At 44.4% G+C, this 20,736-nt stretch overlaps 1 protein-coding gene across 4 annotated transcripts in view; it reads right to left on the minus strand.

Annotated features, from left to right (window-relative positions):
- LRP4 (LDL receptor related protein 4) overlaps positions 1–20,736 on the minus strand; it is a 96,828-nt gene that overhangs the window by 20,568 nt on the left and 55,524 nt on the right. For all 4 annotated transcript variants that reach the window (XM_064424797.1, XM_064424796.1, XM_064424795.1 and 1 more), the window contains exons 3-14: positions 11,777–11,893; positions 10,070–10,183; positions 9,506–9,622; positions 6,959–7,087; positions 6,494–6,613; positions 6,238–6,363; positions 3,874–3,999; positions 3,290–3,424; positions 3,000–3,125; positions 1,736–1,966; positions 1,329–1,485; positions 761–978 (exon numbers count right to left, since the gene is read on the minus strand). In XM_064424797.1, coding sequence (XP_064280867.1) covers positions 761–978; positions 1,329–1,485; positions 1,736–1,966; positions 3,000–3,125; positions 3,290–3,424; positions 3,874–3,999; positions 6,238–6,363; positions 6,494–6,613; positions 6,959–7,087; positions 9,506–9,622; positions 10,070–10,183; positions 11,777–11,893 — 1,716 coding nt within the window. The remainder of the gene's footprint in view (positions 1–760; positions 979–1,328; positions 1,486–1,735; positions 1,967–2,999; positions 3,126–3,289; positions 3,425–3,873; positions 4,000–6,237; positions 6,364–6,493; positions 6,614–6,958; positions 7,088–9,505; positions 9,623–10,069; positions 10,184–11,776; positions 11,894–20,736) is intronic.

Raw genomic sequence — 20,736 nt, forward strand, 5'->3', positions numbered from 1 at the left:
CTGCTGTCCTATAATCATAGACAGAACATTAGGGGGCTGAAATAGACTTTAAAGATCATCTAGCCCCAATCCCCGCACCACAGGCAGTGACACCTCCCACTAGACCAGGTTGCTCAAGGCTTTATCCAACCTGGCTTTGAACAGTGCCAGGGCTGGGGCATTCACAACCTCCCTGGGCAACCTGTTCCACCACTTCACCATCCTCACAAGTAAAAAATGTCTTCCTAATACATAACCTGAATTTCCCCTTCTTTTTAATTTGTATCCAGTACTCCTTGTCTCAACATTACAGTTCCTGATGAAGAGTCCCTTTCCTGCTTCCTGGTAGGTTCCCTTCAGATACTGGAAGGTTGAAATGAGGTCTCCACACAACCTTCTCCTCTCCAGGCTGAACAGCTCCAACTTTCTTTCCAATCTTTGTAAGGGAGTACACCAATCCCTCTTATCAACTTTGTGGCCCTCCTCTAGACTTCCTCCAACAATTTCACATTTTTCTTATGTTTGGAGTCCCAGAGATGGATGCAGCATTCCAGGTGGAGTCTCACAAGAGCAGACTCGCCTCCCTCAACGTGCTTTTGATGCAGCCACTGATGACTAGATGGCAAAATCCATCCCTCAATAGTGAGAGAATTCATACCACAGTGGAAGAACAGGAGACAAGCACAGATGCAGGAGCCGGTGTCTCAAACTCAGATCAGCACTGTGCTACTCTGTGGTCTTTACTGCAGAAAGCACTCCCTGGAGAAAGCCTGTTACTTACCTTGGCTAATAACAGCCTTCCTATTGCGTCCATCAAGGTCAGCCCTCTCAATGACGTGATGTTTGGCATCCACCCAGTACATTCGATGTCCTGCATAGTCAATGGTCAGTCCATTGGGCCAGAAGAGGTGTGTATCCGCAATGATGCGCCGATTAGAGCCATCCATGTTGGAATACTCAATGCGGGGAGTGTTGCCCCAGTCAGTCCAGTAGATAGTACTGGAAGAGACAGGGAGAGACAGCTAGAAAACTTGTGGCCCACATACTGTACTCAACATCACTCCCTATCAGGGCAAAGCAACATCAGTCCTGTGACCTCGAGCATGAGACTGGGTCACAGCCATTGGAGAAGTAAAAAGTAACACCCAGCCTGCTGAAAACTGCAGAGCATTTTTAACGCTCTGAAGGGTCAGAGCATTGCCAGGTTTCCCAAACTGTCAGTACCAACTCAAGTCTTCAGCCCCAAGGTAACCTTTGTGACCAAGAATGGGGTTTTCAATGTTCAACAGAAAGCATGTACATGGAGGGCCCACTGGGGTTTCCCCCTGGTTTCTCATATTTTCACTCACCCCTCCATAGGATGTAGGGCAATTGCTCGGGGCTTCTCCAGGTTCTGCCACAAAAGCACTTTCCTGTGAGTGCCATCCAAGTTTGCTACCTCAATTCGAGATGTTCCAGAGTCTGTCCAGTATAATTTGTCATGGATCCAATCAATAGCAAGCCCACCTATGTACAAGAGAGAGTTAAGCACAGAATGAAACCATGGATCTGCACAGAAAAAATAGTTCCCTTTCTCTGTCCACTTCAGAGGAGGCCCAGTTTCTTCTCCTGCTAGCCAAGATTATCTCCAGGGCAACACTCACATAACACCCATTCCATCCAACCTATACCCTTCCTCAGGGAGATGCACTTTTTTCTGAATGCTGGGTCACACTTTCCTCCACCCTATACCACTGCCTTTTTTGTGGTGACGCACCTGGGCTCTCCAGCCCTGTGGAAACCACCTCTTCCACATTGCTGCCATTCAGATTGGCCCTCATGATGCGATCAAGCGTGACATCAGACCAGAACACCAGCTCCTTGCTGTGGTGGAAATCAAGGGCAATGGCATTCTCCAGGTTGTTCAGGAGCAGCGTATACTCAGAGCGATGAGGCAGCACTTGTCGGATATCAATTCGATTGGCAAAGAGCAGCACAGGCTCTGGCCCTAAGAAAATACAGGAAGACAGCATTGGAGTATTTGACAGCATTTGACTGGGTCCTGCCTACCATTCCCTCTGCACCAAGTCCCAGAACAGAGTTTTGCAGTACTGGCAGCAGAAATCAACCCTCAAGTGCAAAACACTTCAGAGAGCTGTTTTTACATCCTCTATACATAGTCCTAACTCAAAGATGAGCAGTTTTAAACCTGGCAAACATTAACTCAGCAAGAAGCAATCATTCCAGGTCCTACCTAAGCCTGCCTCCCCTCAGCCTCTGAAACCATATCACTATACAGACACTTGGCAGCTGGACTAGAGTTTCTTTTTCCTATATGCATTTCCTAGCCATGCAAACACACATGCTCTACTACACCTTCTAATACAGACAGGACACAGTTGAAATCTGCCTCAGCCAGGTATAAACTCAGCAGGTATTTCCACTGCAAAAAACCATCTCCAAAATATCAACATCCTTTATGGATATCACTAGGGGAATTCCTAATGAAATCTGAAGTCTTTAAGTGAAATTTCTAATTCCTCACCTCCTACATTAGAGGAGGAATAAAGTTAAAGTGTATAGATATCTTTAAAAAAAACCCAGCAGATCTCCATACAGCAGCCATTTACAGCATTCAGGATTAGTGACCAGCATAAAAGGTCAAACCACAAGGAGCTGTGATACAATCTCACTCATTGGAAAGGACAAGAAACTTCCTGAACAGAGACAGAAAGCTTGTTTTGCCCTGGTTCTGAGTCACAATGAATGACAAAATACTAGGAAGAAAAGGCAAGGGCTATCACCCTGGCAGAGAAAGGAAACAGTGTAGTACCTCTCTCCATGGTCAAAATCACACAAAATTTTCACTAACATTTATCAACAGCGTGGGCATATCTAACACAAATCCAGGTACCTCCCTTCCTTCACACGTTTGTTTGGTGAACAGCACAATGCTGCCAGTGAAGCACTAAAGACATAATTATGATAACTGGACCAACAGACACACACCAGCTGTGTTGCTAGGTTGAACTCCCCTTTACCTAGAGCTTTGCAGCTACGTTTGTCAGGTCGCAGCTCGTAGCCTTGCTCACACCAGCACTGGAAGCCTCCTTCACTGTTGGTACAGCCTTGGCTGCAGTAGCCTTCCTCAGCACATTCATTCACATCTGCATGTTACAGAGAAAGTTACCATTAGATAGATCATCAACAAACCCAAAAATCTCACTGATAGATTGCATCTCCTTTCATACTCTGATTTTCACCCTATCATAGCCACCACTTTCAAACATACCAAATGAGCAGGGAGGAGGCTACTGCTCCAAAAACCCACCTTGGCATGATCGGCCATCTTCCAGAAGCCTGTAACCTGTGTGGCAAGTGCACTGCACCATCCCTCGTACCATCTGGCACTTCTGAGCACAGCCACCATTGTTGACATTGCAATTCTCCTCCCCTGTTCGTGGACCTGCGGAAGAAACATGTGAAGATAACTGAGCTGAAACCACAAAGCAGCTGCTCTTGCCTTCAGCTGTTAGGCAGCAGTCACCCTTCAAAGCAGGCTGAACAAGAGGGGGAGGACACAAGCTGTGCTGGAAGCTTCCTCTTTGCAGCCAGAGATCTCCTCTGCAGGCCACAACTGAATGGTACAACAGAACTCAGATTAACGTGTTTTTAGGATTCAGTGTCTCTGCAGACAAATGGTGATATCTGAGATCATAATTTTTTCCCCATCTTTCCTCGTGTGCAGTCTTTAATTGACAAAACCAACAAGGTTTTTTTCCTCAATCTTTAACTTGTCCCCACTATCACAGCTCAGACTTCCTTTCCTACACACATCCTTCAGTAACACCAGATAGACTCCCACACATTAATGGGCTTCCATTTATGTCTAAGACTGAACTTGGGAGGACTTACGGCAGTTTTGATGTGGGCTCTCATCACTGCCATCTCCACAATCATTTGCTCCATTGCACAGCTTCCTCTGGCCAATACAACGCCCGTTCCCACACAGGAACTGGTCTGGGGCACACTGAGGGGTGCCTGCAATAGAAGAAGGGAAAAGTGGTACATCACAGCTTACTGATGGAACAATAGTCACAATGAAGAAAAGAATACAGAACATTTTCCAAGATCTGCTACAAACTTTTCATATGAGCACAAATCCATTACTTCCTCTTCCTTTGAATTCAGCCCATCTAGCAGTCCTTACTGCTCCACATATTTTTATGCTGATTTGGAGGTCTGCAAACTGTCCGCCAGTCCGCGTCCACAGCTTTACTGTGAAGTTATCTGACTAGTTTCTCTTAAAATGACTGGAAGGTTCTGGCTTAGCTCCCTTCGGTTCCAGAATCCACAATCCTACTCAGCATATGCAAATGAGGAGTCTGTTTCTCACTTTCATAATCTGGTCTGTCACACCAGCACAGCTATGGATCTTAAGCCTGCCTAGAAAGGAACATCTTGTCTAGCCCTAACTGTACTTTGATGGACTTGGAATAAGATTTTCATGCATCCCTGAAATCTAGGTTCAGGCAAAAGGATTTCACATGACCTACACGCTTCAACTTCTGCTGTTGGCAAGGGGACTGTACTGAATTCTTGTAAGCAGCAAAGTAATACTGGTTGTAGGGACTTTGCCAATCTGATTGTTTCTTCAGCAGTAATTGTACTGTCCTGTTGCCTCTTACTTCTTGTACTTCTTGAGCTAACTTGATTAGCGGTCCCTAAATCATCATCCTCTGATAATCTTACAAAGATAATAGGACAATATAGTTCCCAGCAGAGAAACAATCAGATTGGCAGACTGCCTGTAAACAGTGTGGAAAAGGGTAGTTGTGAGATTAACAAGTACAGTTAAGAACTACAGACATACCAAGTGGGAACATAAAACCAGACAACATGCAGATTCACTTTCCAGAGCATGAAGGATTCTGAAACTTGGACTTCATTTGTCATATCAAACATAAAGATCCTTACACCAGCTGATTGCCTAGTATTTTAGGAATCTTCTCTATGGCCAATAAAAATATAACTCTGCTCTAAGGCCAAGGGGATTTTAACTCTTGCTTCAGACATTGGAACACCACACTATGTCGCTTAGATGAGCAAGTACACTTCCTGGAAAAAACAGTTTAATTTTCACCATAGACCTAACTGCACAAATAACCTTACAGTAACTGTACCTTGTGCTTGGTTTGATATGGAGATAGTGAATTTCAATGGCTCTGGAAATTTGACTTGGCTTCTTTCAGTATCTCTAAATACCTTTGTTATCAGGATAAGGAAACAGGGCTACCAGCTTGTGTTTAAGTACAATTGCTTTTTCCAGGACCACCACACTGATGCTCACAACAGCTGACCGAGCAAGAGCAGCTGCTCTCAAATGACTACAAAGTGTGCTTCTCCAGGTCCTCTGAGCTCAGCTGTCCTCATGGAACAGCCACTCTCCACTCCTCAGCAGCCCCAAAACAAGAGGTACAGTTTCAAAAATCCATTTTGTCACCCCTAAAACCACTGTTCAGAATACACTGATGCAGAAGGATCAGTACACATGGCTGGGCTCCACTGACTAGGATGAATTCATGGACCAGCACACTCTAGTCCTCAACAAAACCTAACAAAACCTATAGGCAGCCTGAAGACCTTAAAGAAAAGAGAAGATTCTAGACATTCCTTGAATCCTACCATAACACTAGGATGTGTTGAAACCCTCCTGCTCCCCATAACCACTATCACACAAAGGAACAGCAATATGTGAAATGAATACTAGACAGAGTAACTCCTGAGCAATAATCTAAGGGGGAAGATGACACCTTTAATCCTCTAAAACAAACGTTTTGTTCTTCTCTTCCATTAAATGCCCTTCTTGATTCCACTGTCTGGTAGCATTGTTCAGCAACTTCACAATGCAACAGGAAAGCTATCCAGAACTACCTCGAAGGCATAAGTTTGTATAGCCCGTGTGACAAAGGTAGTAACTTGGTACATTATTGATGTTTCCAAGTCTGAATGGAATTGTCCCAGAGCTCTGTGGTAATTCACAGTGTAGGCACAAGACAGGAGGATACTTGACCAGAAAACACCTTCATCTAACTTGTAAGCACACAGACTTGCACAAGTTGGCAAGCACATAAGACAGCCTACAGATCCCATTCTCTGGGAAGGACAGAAACTCTAGGCTCAAGTCCCTGGAACAATACAAAAGAGACTTTACTACCTACTACCGTCAGGATGTAGGAAACTTAATTAGCTATTAAGCAGAAAAGTAGCAGGCCAAACCTGTGTTCTCACAGTTCTCCTCATCACTGTTGTCAGAGCAGTCATCTTCCCCATCACAACGCCAGGACAGACGGACACAGCGTCCTGACTTGCAGCGGAACTGGTCTGCTGTGCACATAGATGTAGCTGAGGGCCCAAAAAAGGAACATCAGACGAGCAAGAAGGACCAGAAGAGACCCAATTCCAAAGCTAACCATCCCAAACACTCTTTGGCATCCACAGAAACAGAATGTTTCCACCAGTTCCCAGCACTCACTGCAGTTCCTCTCATCTGACTGGTCATCACAATCGAAGTCGCCATCACACCTCCAGCCAGCATTAATGCACAAGCCACTGTTGCACATGAACTCTCCAGAGCGACAAGGCTGGTGAGATGCTGCAGAGATGATAAAACACAAAAAGAGCAAAACTCAGACCAATGTAATAATCCCCAAAGCTCTTCAGTTTCACCCTTACCACCCATTATTAAGGTATTTGGTCCTGAGTAGATTTCTTGTGGAAACTGTAGTAATTCTTGTAAGCAGAAGTTCACTGACTACACAGTTCTCATCACTATTCTCACTTTCCAGAGTTAAACAAAACCCCTAATAATGAAGGAGCCAGCTTATGTGTGAACATTAGATTGCCATCTACACTGTAACCCCTTCTCCAGCCAACTCAAAATGCATTTAGGTTTGCAGCTCTGATTCTTGGACATGGACATCACCCTGTGCTAACTTACAGCAGTCAGATTCATCAGACCAGTCCCCACAGTCATCATCACCATCACAGTGGTAGATGTCCAAGATGCAGCGTCCATATGCACATTGGAACTCCTCCAAGCTGCAGGTGGCAGCTGGAACATCTGATGCTAACAAGGGAATCAAAGAAAAAATATGTGAGGTGACAAGGCACAGTCTAGTTTAGAGGCAACCTTTTCAGTCCCATAATGAATTGGCAAGTATTCATTGCTGCTTATCTCTGCATGATTTGCATTACAGAGGAATGCTGGTATTGCTTCATTGAAAAGCAGGTTAAACTCATATATAAAGACACTCATGCAGACAATCCAGTAAATACAATTTTTTAAAAAAGTTACATAGGATATTAGGCTATAGAGATGGAACTTTTCAAGAGCTGTTAAATTCTAGAGAAGCAAAAAGATATGAATGAAGAATTGATGGGAAAGCCTCAAAAAGGACCCAAGAGTGTCACCTTCCATCTTATGCTCAAAGCACTAAGTGTTAGTGCCAAAAAGTGTTTAAATTGTTTAATAAATGTGAAAAAAGGTAGATGGAAAAACAGAAAAATAAAGAAACCTTAGGGATAGCTCCATATTAAGGACTGCGGCATGTCAGAATGCAAGGTTAAACTAGGGAATGATTGCTTTAAAATTTTAACAAAAATAAGCACTTGAAGACCCAAGGAAGCAAGCAAGCAGCAGGGTGTCCAGGCCAGCACCTGACCTTTGAGGATTGCCCCCTCCCTTTCCTCTCAAGCTCTGGCCAAAACAACCATGCCTATTCAGTAAGGAGCACTGCCAGAGAGATGACCCTGGGCAAAGCCAAACAAACGAATAGTCAAGGATTTGCCTACTGTTTTCTGTTCAACAGTACACTAAGTGGGAAGGCATGAAAAATATTTTGAGTCCCACACAACAGAATCTGACACATATTCTCATACTATCTGGAGAATGCACTGTATGTTTCAGATATGCAAGTCTCCCAACTGAGGAGTTCTGAATAAAAATCTATTAAACAAAAATGAAAAGAAAGACTGCAAAGAAAGAGTAGTCTTGGAAGTGAACTACACCTGCCTGTCCAACTTGAAGAAATAGGCACAGCCTGAAGGCATGAGCTAAGAGCTTTAATTCAGTGAGTGTCAGTGGCTTGATATGAAAATGTGTGTTAATGTGTCCTTCACCAAAGGAGCCTGAGTGTTTCCGTTTCCTTGAGAAAATTAGATCTGTGACTTACATTATCATGCTATACGATTCAATTATAACACACACATCCCCAAAAGAAACAAAAAGAAAAAAACCCAGACAAGAAAGAGGAGTATAATCCCACCTTGTCCCAGATGAATGACAAACATGATTGTAGATAAGAAAAAAATGACAACCACATGGATGAAGATAAAAGAACAGGAGGTAGCCAAACTGAACTTCTTAGCAAGTTACTTAAAATGTCTTATAGAGACAACTGACAGCTAGGACTGAAATAGCATTTCAGCTTAGAGAAACAGGGACACCACTTCTGGGTGCCCCTCCACTCCCACAGGAGGCAACGTTGGAACATCTCTCTTGCCTTCCTGAGGGTCTATTCATGGCCTTCGCTGAAGTGACAGGCAAGGGAACGAGAAAGGCAGAGAGCGAAAGGAGAGGGAGAGAGGCTGGCTTCCTCTTAGAGTCCTTTCCTGGCTCAGAAATGTTTGCAGCCCCTGGCTTTCTGCCAAGTCTCATTATCTGGAAAGATAAAAGACACCTCCCCCATGCATCCACTCCCCCTGCCCTTCAGGAGCTGGCGGCCTTCATCCCCCTCCCAGAGCCTTTTGAAGTTTCCTGCTATCTAGAACAAATTCTGCAAAATGCCTTTGAGAGCAGGGAGGGGGAAGGGACCACTGCAAGTTCCAGAGACATGGACAGTGCTCACAGACTCAGGAGAGAGGCAGTGTGGATTAGAAAAGGATACAAACTCTTGTCCCACTTGCTACAAGCCTGTGAAGGTGAAGAAGGAAACAACTGTTGTGGGTTTTCCTGCCCCAAAACCACCCCCCTCCTTCAGCATCAGTCACTTGCTGGGCAACATCCTGCAAAAAGCATTTAAGACTGTAAAAGAAAAGATACTGGGCAGGTAGGAGGTTTCTTCAAAGTGCAGTACCTGAGGGTGGTTTCAATAAGCAGAGTACCCCTCCACTTCCAAAATTTCAGTCTGGAATCAGACAAGAGGAAAAAGAAGGGAATAGTATTCTCGCCTTCCAGCTGCCCTTCAACGCCTCCAGTTTTATAGAGAGCTATATTCAGTAAAGCATAAACCTCCAGCTCTGACTCAAGGTCACAGCTATGGGAAGGAAGAGAAGCAGCACAGCACAGATGACGTATGCCTGCGAGGTAACACAAGAGAGGCACCACTCTTTTGTGCCCTCTGGGCTAGGCAGCAGAAGGTAGCATAGCTGCCAGTACAGGCAGAACTAACTTGTTTTTGATCTCTGCTGCAGAAAACATGCCAAAACCCAAGGCAAGAGCAGGTCCAAAGGGCTATTTCCTGTGATTACAAAGAAAAGCACTCACGGCAATTCTCTTCATCTGAGCCATCCTTGCAGTCTGTGTCCCCATCACAGAACCAGTGCTCAGCTATGCAGCTGCCGTCACTGCAACGGAACTCCTTCTCTGAGCACTTTCTCATATCTGCAGAGACAGCAATGCAAACAAAGCCTTGGCTTTTCGCAGAGTACCCAGGAAAGCACCACACCATGCTCCTGAAGCTCCTAGGGCACCCACAAACAAGATTGCTCATGAAACCATACATACCCATGTCAGGCAGGGACTGAGCAAAACTATCATTGTTCACAGAACAACACAGAGTGCTGGATTCAACAGGAATCCAAGGGGACTTCACAATGCCACGTTAAGGAATGAAAGGTCTCAAGCGATTTTTTTTTTTTTTTTTTTTGCCTGGCAGGTAAGGCACATAGCCCAAGATCCTAAATAGCCAGCCCTTGGATTGGAATATCCCACCAGTTCAGCCCAGAAAAGCCAGCTGGGAGTCTTAGCCATGTTCTGGGAATCCTAGAATTGCACAGTCTGGACAACTCCTTTTAAAGTACTGTGAGGGCAGTATTTACATAAACTCACCACACTGCTCATCACTGTTGTCCCCACAGTCATTGTCACCATCACAGTGCCACAGGCTGCGAATGCAGTATCCATTCTGACATGAGAACTCATCTTCCTCACACTCCCTTGGAGCTGCAAGGACATAACAGGGATAAGGTGAAGGCAAGGCAAGAGGATTTAGCTTGCAGAACACCAAATATCTGACATGTTACAAGTCAAGCAACATCATCCTCCAAGGACACAGTGATGATGGAGAGTTGATTCTCCTAACAAATACCAGGAGAGCCACTGGGGGATTTCTTGAGTGTCTCTTTTCCACTCCATTCACATACCAACAGTACAGCAGGCTCTAAAACTTGAGGTTTAGGTTGAAGGAAGTAGCTGGAACAGAGAGATGAAGCCACCCATCCTATGCTGGTATGTATTCTAGCTCTGTCCCAAGCCAGACTCAAGATAATCCCACACAGAAAAAAGGTAATCCAAGCCTCTTTTTAAATGAGTTAATAGTCTCTATCATTATCTAACAGATAACTGCTAGCAGTGTTCTATTTCCACCCTCTTTTCACAATAATGTCAAAGCTGTCTTCAAAACAAAGGACATGTTCACTGAAGAGGGAGAGAGGAAATTTGAACTTCTTCTTGTAAACACTTCAGTATTTGCAGCCTACTTCCACTCTCCTTGCCAGCCTCCTAAGGAAGCTTGTCTGCAGACAAGTAAGGAAAGGAAAGGGACTGCAAATTTAGCACCTGAGGATTCCAGTCCAACAGAAACCCTCCTATGGTTACTGCTAGCCTGAATAACCCCTCCAGGAATCTCTCATGCACAGAACCTTGTCTTTCTCCTTTCATTGGTCTCCAAATCTTTTGATCACACCCTTCTCAACTGTTGTCTTACATATGAGGGCATTTCAACTTTTTATGAAAAACAGAAAACCAAAGAGACTCAGACCTACACATCTTTTCCTTCATTAATATATTTGAATGGACTGGAAAACTGAGCTTAGTCCTGCATTTCAGAGCATCACACAGGATGTCAACCCCTGAACTTTACTTCCCAGTTCTTTGCCCAAAAAGGCAGGCAAAGATCAGGGATAAACTGATCAGGAAGTGAACTCATTTCCATGCATGTAGTGGACATGGAATACTTTACAGTCAAGAGCTTTATTCCTACATTTCTTCAGATGGGGTTCCTCCAACAGAGTCACTCTGGAGCACCATTCACACAACTGTGTAGGCAGTATCCCTACAGCACCTCCCTCTCCTCAAGGAGCCCTGTTTGAAGGGACAGGATGCTGGTGACAGGCCAGCACCGCAGAAAAGTCAGACAGTGGAACCTGAGGCCACAGGAAGTCAGCCAGACAGGCAGTTCAGTAGGATTTGGCAGGGGTTAGGTGTTTCCACTAACAGGGGAGGGCATGAAGAGCCCAGCTCAGGGAAGTGCTTCATGGGACATTAACTAGCAAGGCTGCAGGGCATAAACGGTTCTACAGCTGGATGGAGAAGCATCCCCTCCCCCAAGACAGGCAGCTGAACAGCAAGCCAGGTGCCAAGGCAGCAGGGCTTACAGGTACACACCTCTGTCACAGGCAGAATATAGCTTATTACAAGCCAGTGGTCCAATTCAGTGGATAGAATCTTACATTCCTGTGATAAAAAGGGTCAACTTTCCCCAGTCACAGCAGGCAGGCACTGCACCCACCCTCTTCCCTCAGACAGGTGACTTACGGCAGTCCTGCTCATCAGAGTCATCCTCACAGTCATTGTCTCCATCGCAGACCCACGACCGGCGGATACATTTCCCATTGTCACAGTGGAAGTCCAAGGGGGAGCACGTGGGCAGCACTGAAAGAGCAAAGAAACACCTCGTGGAGCTGCAACCAGCTTCCTTCCTGAAAACAAAATTCCTTCCCTCCTGAGGGAGTAAAGCTAAATCTCTTAGAAACAAAAGACAAAATTTCAAGTCATCAGGAAGAGCTGTTCCTTAGAGAGGGGATCAGGGTAGGTCTGCACCTTGGCAGTTTCTCTTCCCCAGAGAAACACTGACCTTTCCACAACAAAGCTGTCACAATTGAGTTCCTTTTTCCTCTTTCATCCTTGAGCCTGCTGTCCTCCCATAACTGCACTTGGTTTACAACAAGCAAAATTAAACTATCTACATCTTTCCTGCATGCTTCCCAGGGCAGTCCATCCTGTTTCAATTACACAGCAAGCTCCTTAGAGTGAGAACTATCAGAAGCAATGTTTTGACTTTAAGAAGTAACATGCTACAGTGTGTTTCAGCATAGGGACTCTGTCAGGTTTTTTACCTGAGAAATCTGCAAGGAGAAGCTGAGAAGCAGGAATCCACTGATGGGGATAATTTTCTGTACCTCAGGTGTGGACAACAGAATCCAAAGCCTGCTCAAGGTTTCCGTCCAGAAGAGATGGAAGAAGGGGACAGACATGGGATGATGCTTGCCTACACAAGAGTCTGTTTGCAATGGAGTAGAACCACAAAATCCACAGTGTCTGAAGAGGCCTGGAGCCATAAAGCTGGAATTCAAGGGGGAACATCATTCCTGTTCTTTCCCCCACAGATGAGAGGAACACTCAACTCCGAGAGGTTAATGCTTTTAAGTGCTGCCAGCTGTGGTAAGCAAGGGGCTGCACGAGACTGCTCCTGACAGGTGTGTTCTCCAAAGAACAGCATTTGCTCGGCGAAGTGACGGGGCGAGGGCTAGAAAGGCTACTGCCTGAAACCCTTTCATCCCAGCCCAGCCTGCCGACAGCAATTCCCATCTGTCACCAGGCAGGCCAGCCCTTTTCTGCTATGCTGCTACTCCCTTTCCTGCCAACACTATCCTGGAGGTGGGAGTGAGAGTGGAGGGAGGTGGGTAAAAAAGGAAGGTGAAGACAGCAGCCACACACAAAAGCAGGATGATTTAATAAGGTGAACAAATAGTCACATTTTCAGTTTTTACAGCTTTCTCAACCCTCAGTTTCCCCTTAGCCCAGGACTGCCACCAGTGTCCTGTTAAAGAAGTATGTATTATACACACTAAATCATGCACTGCTCTCCATAGGAAGCTGTCCAACATTTTTCACCAAGGGCCTGTCCTAAAAGCCCCCCTCTCTAAGAATATATTAGGGCAGATAAATTCAGACTTTCTCTAACATGTATTTTTCTAACCACAAATTCAGATCATCTTCTCAGTTGTTCCTGTAGTGTGGCAGGCATTTCTGTATCTGAGGACATCGCTACAGATGTAATTGTTCTCAACCTTCAAAGAATTTGGCACTGGCCCTTGGGAAAAGGTCCTTCCCATCAGGTCCAGGCTACCCCATGCAGACATCTATCAATCTCATATCCAGCTACTTCTAGGCCCTAGAAGGGTATGAAGGAGATGGAAGCACAAAAATCTGTATTTTCCCTCTACAGGTTTGACAGCATCCTGATCTTCCAATAGCTGACCCCTTTTCTTATATTTCACTTTCTCAGGTTTGCTGCAGCAAAATAAAGAAGGAATTTCATCTTCTTCCTCAGGGCAACTAGAAGTAGAAAACTCTCCACTTTCCAAACTCTGCTTCCAAATAAAACCAGGACATTTTTGGACTCAGACGATCAGTCCCACAGATCAGACCTCTCTCCCCTAAGAACAACTTCCAAACACTGCACGCTGAGAAAAACCTTCCCTGGCCTCAGCTACAATTTCAGGACTAAGACCATCCTCCCAGCATATGCTTTAGCATGACTAATCACCAAAGGACTGCACAGGAGCCACCTGGAAGGGAATTTGCATGCTCACTCTCCAGGGGAGAATTCTTCAGGCTCCCAGAGGGTTAAGCCATTAGCGCTGGTTCAGAGCAGATACCATTATCCCACTGAACTGCTGCATCCCTTCATGAGCTAACAACATAAAATGAAATTCCACCCCTACAGGGAACAGTTCAGCCAATTTCATACTGCCCCTAGATATAAAAATCAAGCTTTAAGTGCAGGGGAAGAGAGCAAAACACAAACTGCCATACACAAAGGAGGACCAAATTCCCTAACCCAGCAGAGAGCAAGTGTGTGCTAGCCCAGACAACACTGGGGTGGGGGCAGGGTGGGATTAAATCTCCTTCTACAGGAGCTCTCCTTTAAAGGAAGAAGAAAAACCACAAACACACTTGAGACCAAAAAACCCAAACTAATGAATGAGGGATGATGTCTCATAGAGCAGAGGAACTGCCAATGGGATCAGGGCAGGGATCCACATAAACCTGTAACTTGAATCTAATAATGGTCAGAAACAGATGCTTCAAAAGAAAATGCAAGAAATTCTGGGAGCAGCTTTCACATGGGGGCAATCTCCCTCTTTCTAGCTCTGCCCTCTCAATCCCTTCTTCCCACTAAAAAGCACAATGCTTACACAAAAACATTCCAGTTTCCTTCTATTTGTTCTAAGGACATCAGGCTCCAGTTTCAATGCACAGCCCTTTGCTCTAGGGTTGTTACTAATCAGCTCTTCTGTTGGCCATTTATCACCTCATATTTTGATGAGCTTTATTTCTATAGAGTTAAAGCCAAGGCCATATCACTAGCCCACAGTGAATGTTTAATACTGTTGTAAATACATCCAAAGTGTTTGGAAATTTCAAGTTAAGAGGAAATTCAAAAGTTAGGAGGTCACACTTAGGACACTCAAACAACCATCTCTATGTCTTGTTCTGACATAATGGAGCAGCTATACAGTCTGGTAAGTGTATTGCTTTTACTCATACAGCTAACTTTAAAAGCCATAGTCACAAGGTAGGCACATGAAATACAAATGAAGCAGCAAGAACTCTTTTCACTGACAGAGGTGGAATAAGACCTCTTCATCCTGCTGGAGGAACAAGCTGGATTAGCATCAAGAAGACTAGAAACTGAATCCCCATATTCTCATCCCATCTTGATATTGATGCATGACCCTGGGACAGTTCTGCCTCTTTTCCTCCCTTTTCCAACCTGTAAAATGAAGGATATTTATTAGTTTCTGAAACAGCTACAAGTCCTTCATAGGCATTGCTTCCCCTGATAAGAAAGGATTCATAGATTGTAGTAAGATGCTTTAACCAGTACTCACAGCAGGATTAGGCTATACCAACAGTAAACACAGTTAAGCCTCAACCCCCCTTCTCTGCTCAATTCCAGCTTGATCTCTCCTTATCAATGCAAAGAAACAATATTTCCCTAAGAGAGATGAGCCAAGGCAAGTCCCAGGATGGAGTTGAAAGCAGGCAAATGCCCAGACAGACAGGTACTAACTTGCCTCTCCAGGCAGAGCCAGAGGCAGGATGGGGAGCAAACGCAAGGAAGGGGAGTCAGTGGGAAGAACCAGGCTGGGCAGCAACAGCTAAAGAGAGCACATCTGTCAACTGACAGTGAGCAATACAAAAAGGCCTTTGAACTTCCAGCCATTTCCCTGAGCTCATCCCTCTGCATGGTCACACTGGACATCATCCAATGTTTCAGCAAAGCTAGGTCTATCATAAGCCTGCTATTCCTCCCCCTCTCCCAACTCCTATTACACAGGACACTCTTTTATTGCCAAGCAGAAGGAGAAGGGGGAGGGCAGGGGAAAAGGGAAGTTTATAAGGTGAAACAAAGACTGAATCACGTCCCACTGTCCTTTGAACACTTTATCCCTGTTGCCTGTGGTGAGCAGGTTGCTTTGTACCCAAGGACAGCAAGCAACTGGTGTTCAAAATTCTGGAACACAGAGAGGCTTAAACAATACTGGCTGCTTAATTAGACAAACTCCCACTCACGTGAAGAAGGAGAAGTCAATTTTAAAAATAAATACAAAAAAAAAATCACACTACCTATATTAGAAAAGTGCAGCCTGAGCCCCAGCTATGTTCCTACTCGTGCATATATACACACGCATACCCTCAAACAGATCTGTTTGCTGAGATCTGCAGCACAGCAGGCAAAAAGTCCAGGGACAAAAATAAAGGAGGTTAGTCCACCCTCAGGAAGAAAAAGGAGACATTGCATTTTACTAACAAACATCTTGGAAAATCTAGTTCCAGTTTAATGTAAAATGTTATTGCATTGCTGAACTGTATTTAAGGATGTTGTGGGTCAAAAGAAAAAAAAAATTTAAAAAATGTAAAGACTATCAGCATCCAATCTTTCACAGTCCTTTGATCACAAGCACTCTGCCTGAGGGGGCATTGCATTAATTCTGGTGCCTTTTAAAGGAAACATACATACTCCAGACCCAGTAACATGACAAAATTGCAGATAGGGAACTGGTGTGCTTTCAACAGAATACTGCACTCATGACAAGAGTTCCTAGATTTTAAAACTTGAAGTTTAGAAGTGAAGCTTCACCTGAGCCTTTGCATCAGAGCTCCTGATTAAGCGAATGGCAGAAGGAAAATTATTCTTTCAAAGTTTCCATTAATTTTATTAAAAGACCTGTGAGATTTTTATCCTAACCTCACCTTAAAAATGTTTCTGTGGGGCTGATGAGCAGGTGATAGCGACAGTCCTGCCTGGCAAGGAAGAAACCCTCAGCTGGGCTTGAATGAGCTGTAGCTCAACAGGAACTGTGTAGATTTCTCCATGAGATGAGAACAATATATCACTTTCAGTAATCTTTGACGTAAAAAGTAAATTTTTCTTCAGTCCTTTCAAATGAAGGAGTATTGTACAACTGTGCACAGAGGTAAGCAAACACATCTGTGCCCAGAAAAATAACACATTTACAATTTAATTATGTATGATACAGATCCAAAATTCAGAGCCAGAAAGCTCTTTTGGGAGGATGGTTATGGGGAGATTTGGTGTATCTTATGAGAAACAGAACTATGTATCAGTCCTCGGGCCAAGTTTACTCAGTTGTCCTTTCACCCTTGCCACAGGAAGTAGGACTCATTCACACCACGGGGACTTCAAAGGGCGTGCAGGAGGGCAGAATGAAAACCATTCCTCTTCTTGCATGCAGCTTTCGTTAGGGACAGCCCAAAGCAGTCTCTGCTGGCACAAGGCAGGAAGGCAGCTGAACTACTCTGTGCATGTGCACTGAGGGCTCCCAAGCCAGACGCTGTCAGCAAGCCAGAGAGCTGACACCAGGCGAAGTCTATGGAGCTGGCATGACAGCTGGCAGGTTACTTATTGCTATTATTACTACAGCACTCTGGCTTGTAAACATGATCCAGAGCAGGAAGCAAACATGTCACGGAATAATTGGCTTCAATCACAGCAGGGCTTCAAATTTGCAAGGAGAACCATTTCTGTCACAGGTAAGCAGAAGCAGGGCTCACCCAAAACTAATAAAAATACCCATGGAGAGGCAGATGTTCCAAGGACACTGATACAAATGTAAGGTGCCTGGCATGTGCAGAAACAGTGACAGTTGAGGAAAAAATGAGTGCAATCAACTCAGGAAGTGGTTATTTGTTTTATAGTGTGCAACACAATATTAAAAATACAAACCAAGTAAAACACACCATATTTTAAACTGAAAATATCTCTCAAAAGGAGTTCCCCATGTCTGCTCCTGTTTTTCACAGTTGTAACTCCACTCACTACCAAGTATCTCACTTTCTTTTTTTTTTACACTACACACTGCATTTCAAGCTGTTATTCTTTAACCAAAATTACAGATTACCAATTCAAGGCTAGAAAATTGCATTAATACAGAATTTAACAAATTCCAGTCAACTATTCAAGCATATATGCAGTACTGTAGAGACACAGGTGCAAGACTGAATCTTGACTTGCTAAAGTAATTTTCACCTTAACCCCCACCCTGTTTCAGTCTCTTGCTTTATTAGGAGACCAGCAGTCCAATGTCTTCCCATTTTCCTCTCCTCTTTCCAAGGAAGTAGGCAGAACTCATTTCTTCTCATTGTATTGGATTAGAGTATACATATGAGCATGTGATACACTGAAGAAAAGCACACTCTAAAAAGGTATGGTTGCAGATTTATTTCTTTGGAAAGTTTGGACATTCACAGGAGAAAAAAGAAAATCCTGTAACTCTAAAACTCGCTTGCAGCAGATCAGTGGAAAGGTGGGATTCCTTGCAAACACATCTCTTCACTCTTCCAGTCAGAGACATCTACTTGATATTATAATTCCTGCCTGTAAAACTCAGAGCTGCACATCCATACAATCGCTGGAAAAGAATCTAAATAGCTTTAGCATCTCAGAAGACTCCATATAAAGAGGATGCAGATTGCGGTTCATAAGTCAGAAAAAACAACTGGGCCCACTCCAGCATGAAGACTAGCCCTGTGTTTTTTGAGGAATTTTTAAAGTAGGCCTTTAGTATATCTAGGGCTTGCTGGATGACTTCATCAGAACAACCCAAATCTTTAGCTCAGTATTTGTATTAAAAAAAAAATTAATAATTTCAGTCAAAAAATAAAACAATAAATCAAGTTCAAAACAGAGAAGCTCAAAATTTCACTCCAACCAGGAAACTTTATGCATGTCACAGACAAACAGCCAGGGAAGGAAAGAAAAATTAGTGAACCAACTGTTCTCATGTACTGCGTGCATCACTGCTGATTTGTGAGAAGTTTAAATTGATTTAAAGTTCAAGCTGCTGTTCCAAGGGGCTCAAGCCCCACCCCTGCTCTTGCACTCCTGCTGCTCTGTTTATGCTTGGCACAGTCAGCAAGCAGAGAAAATGGAAGGTTAACCCCACAAACGGGTATACCTTCAAAAGGCAGGAGCCTGTAAGCCAAGCAGAAGAGAGGGATTTAGCAAGCAACCTGTTCTGGCAAAAAGGTTTGGTGCTATAATAACTAAGCAAGACACGAAACAGTACAGACAATTACCACAAACCTACACTGTAGAGCTGATCTAGTTTGTACAAGCTAAGAATAGTATCATTCTTGGATTCATAATGAGCAGCCACTCAGAGCAAGATATAACAAGCTTAAAGGAGTAAGTGTTCCTCAGGCTCCTCCACTGCAACCTTGAATGTGTGCACTGAAGTCATGCACTTAAGAAACAGGGTAAAGGATGCTACAGAAATGTTAACTTTTATTTCTGCTTTCTTCTTTCCACTAAATTTCACTTCAAGTACTGCTGGCTGTCAGCTGAAAAAGTTCTCTTCGTATCCATTCTACCAGGATGCAATATTTAAAAAGGCAGCTCCTATTCTAGTCCTTCCCCCCTGAATCACTTTACTACTCTGTATAAATGGCGCTCCTTATCTCCCCTTCCATCTTGTCAAACCTAGTCCTCCTCTGTACATGCTAGCTTTCCTCTATCACTAAACTGCAGAGACCTACAGCACAAGTTGTATCTTGAATAAGATCACAGAAGGTTGGAAAAGACCCTCAACACCACCTAGTCCAACATATACCACCCCAAGCCATATTCTCAAGTGCCACATCCAGACACCTCTTGGATGCTTCCAGAGACCGTGACTCCACCGTGGGCAGCTTATTCCAATGCCTGACCACTCTTTCAGTGAAAAGTTCTTTTTTAATGTCCAATCTGTACCTTGCCTGGTGCAACTTAGGGCCATTTGCTCTTATCCCTTCAGTTGAGACATGGTAGAAGAGACCAACTCCCACCTCACTACAACCTCCACTCAAGTAGTTGTAGAGGGCAATGAGGTCTCCATAGCCTCCTTTTCTCCAGGCTAAATACCCCCAGCTCCCTCAGCTGCTTCTCCCAATACATGTTTTCTAGACCCTTCACCAGCTCAATTGCGCTTCTCTGGACACACACCAGCACCTCCATGTCCTTCTTGTAGTGAGGGGCCCAAAACCAGACACAGCACTTCAGGTGTGGCCTCACCAGTGTCAAGTACAGGGAGACAATCACTGCCCTCGTCCTGCTGGCCACACTGCTGCTGATACAGGCCAGGATGCCATTGGCCTTCTTGGCCACCTGGACACACACACTGGATCATGTTCAGCTGCTGTTAACCAGCACCCCCAGGTCCTTTTCTGCTGCACAGCTTTCCAGCCTGTAATGCTGTCTGGGGTTGTTGTGATCCATGGGCAGGATCCAACACCTCACCTTGTTGAACCTTGCACAACTGATCTCAGCCCATCAACCCAGCCTTTTCCTCATCCACTAAATGGGTCATGTTGTCATAGAAGGAGATCAGGTTGGTTAAGCAGGACCTGCTTTTTGTAAAACCATTGTCTGGGCCTGACCCCTCATTGTTCTGCACATGTTGTATCATGGCACTAGGATGATCTGCTCCATTACCATCCCTGGTACCGAGGTCAGGTTGACAGGCCTTTAGTTCCTTGGACAATCCTTCCAACTCTTCTTGTAGGTGGGTGCTTCATTTGTCAATCTCCATTCAACTTCTCCAGTTAACCAGGACTGCTGCTAAAGGACTGAAAGTGGTTTGGCAAGTTCTTTCACTCTCATTACTTTTAGGTGCATCCCTTCTGGGCTCATACACTTACGGGTGTCTAATTAGCATAGCAGGTCTCAAACTATTTCCTTCTGGATTATGGGGGCTTCACTCAGCTCTCTGTCACTAAGTTCCAGCTCAAGGAACTGGGTATCCTGAGGACAACTGGTTTTGGCAGTAAAGACTAAGGCAAAGAAGGCATTAAGTAATGCAGCCTTTTTCTAATTTCCCTGACACTACGCTACCCTCTACATTCAGCTAAGGGTGAAAATCTGCTCAGCCCTCCTTTTGCTGCCAATGTATTTATAGAAATTTTTTTCTGTTGTCTTAACTGCAGAG

This window comes from Passer domesticus, chromosome 6 (assembly GCF_036417665.1).
Source record: "Passer domesticus isolate bPasDom1 chromosome 6, bPasDom1.hap1, whole genome shotgun sequence".
In the NCBI taxonomy this organism is placed as follows: Eukaryota; Metazoa; Chordata; class Aves; order Passeriformes; family Passeridae; genus Passer; species Passer domesticus.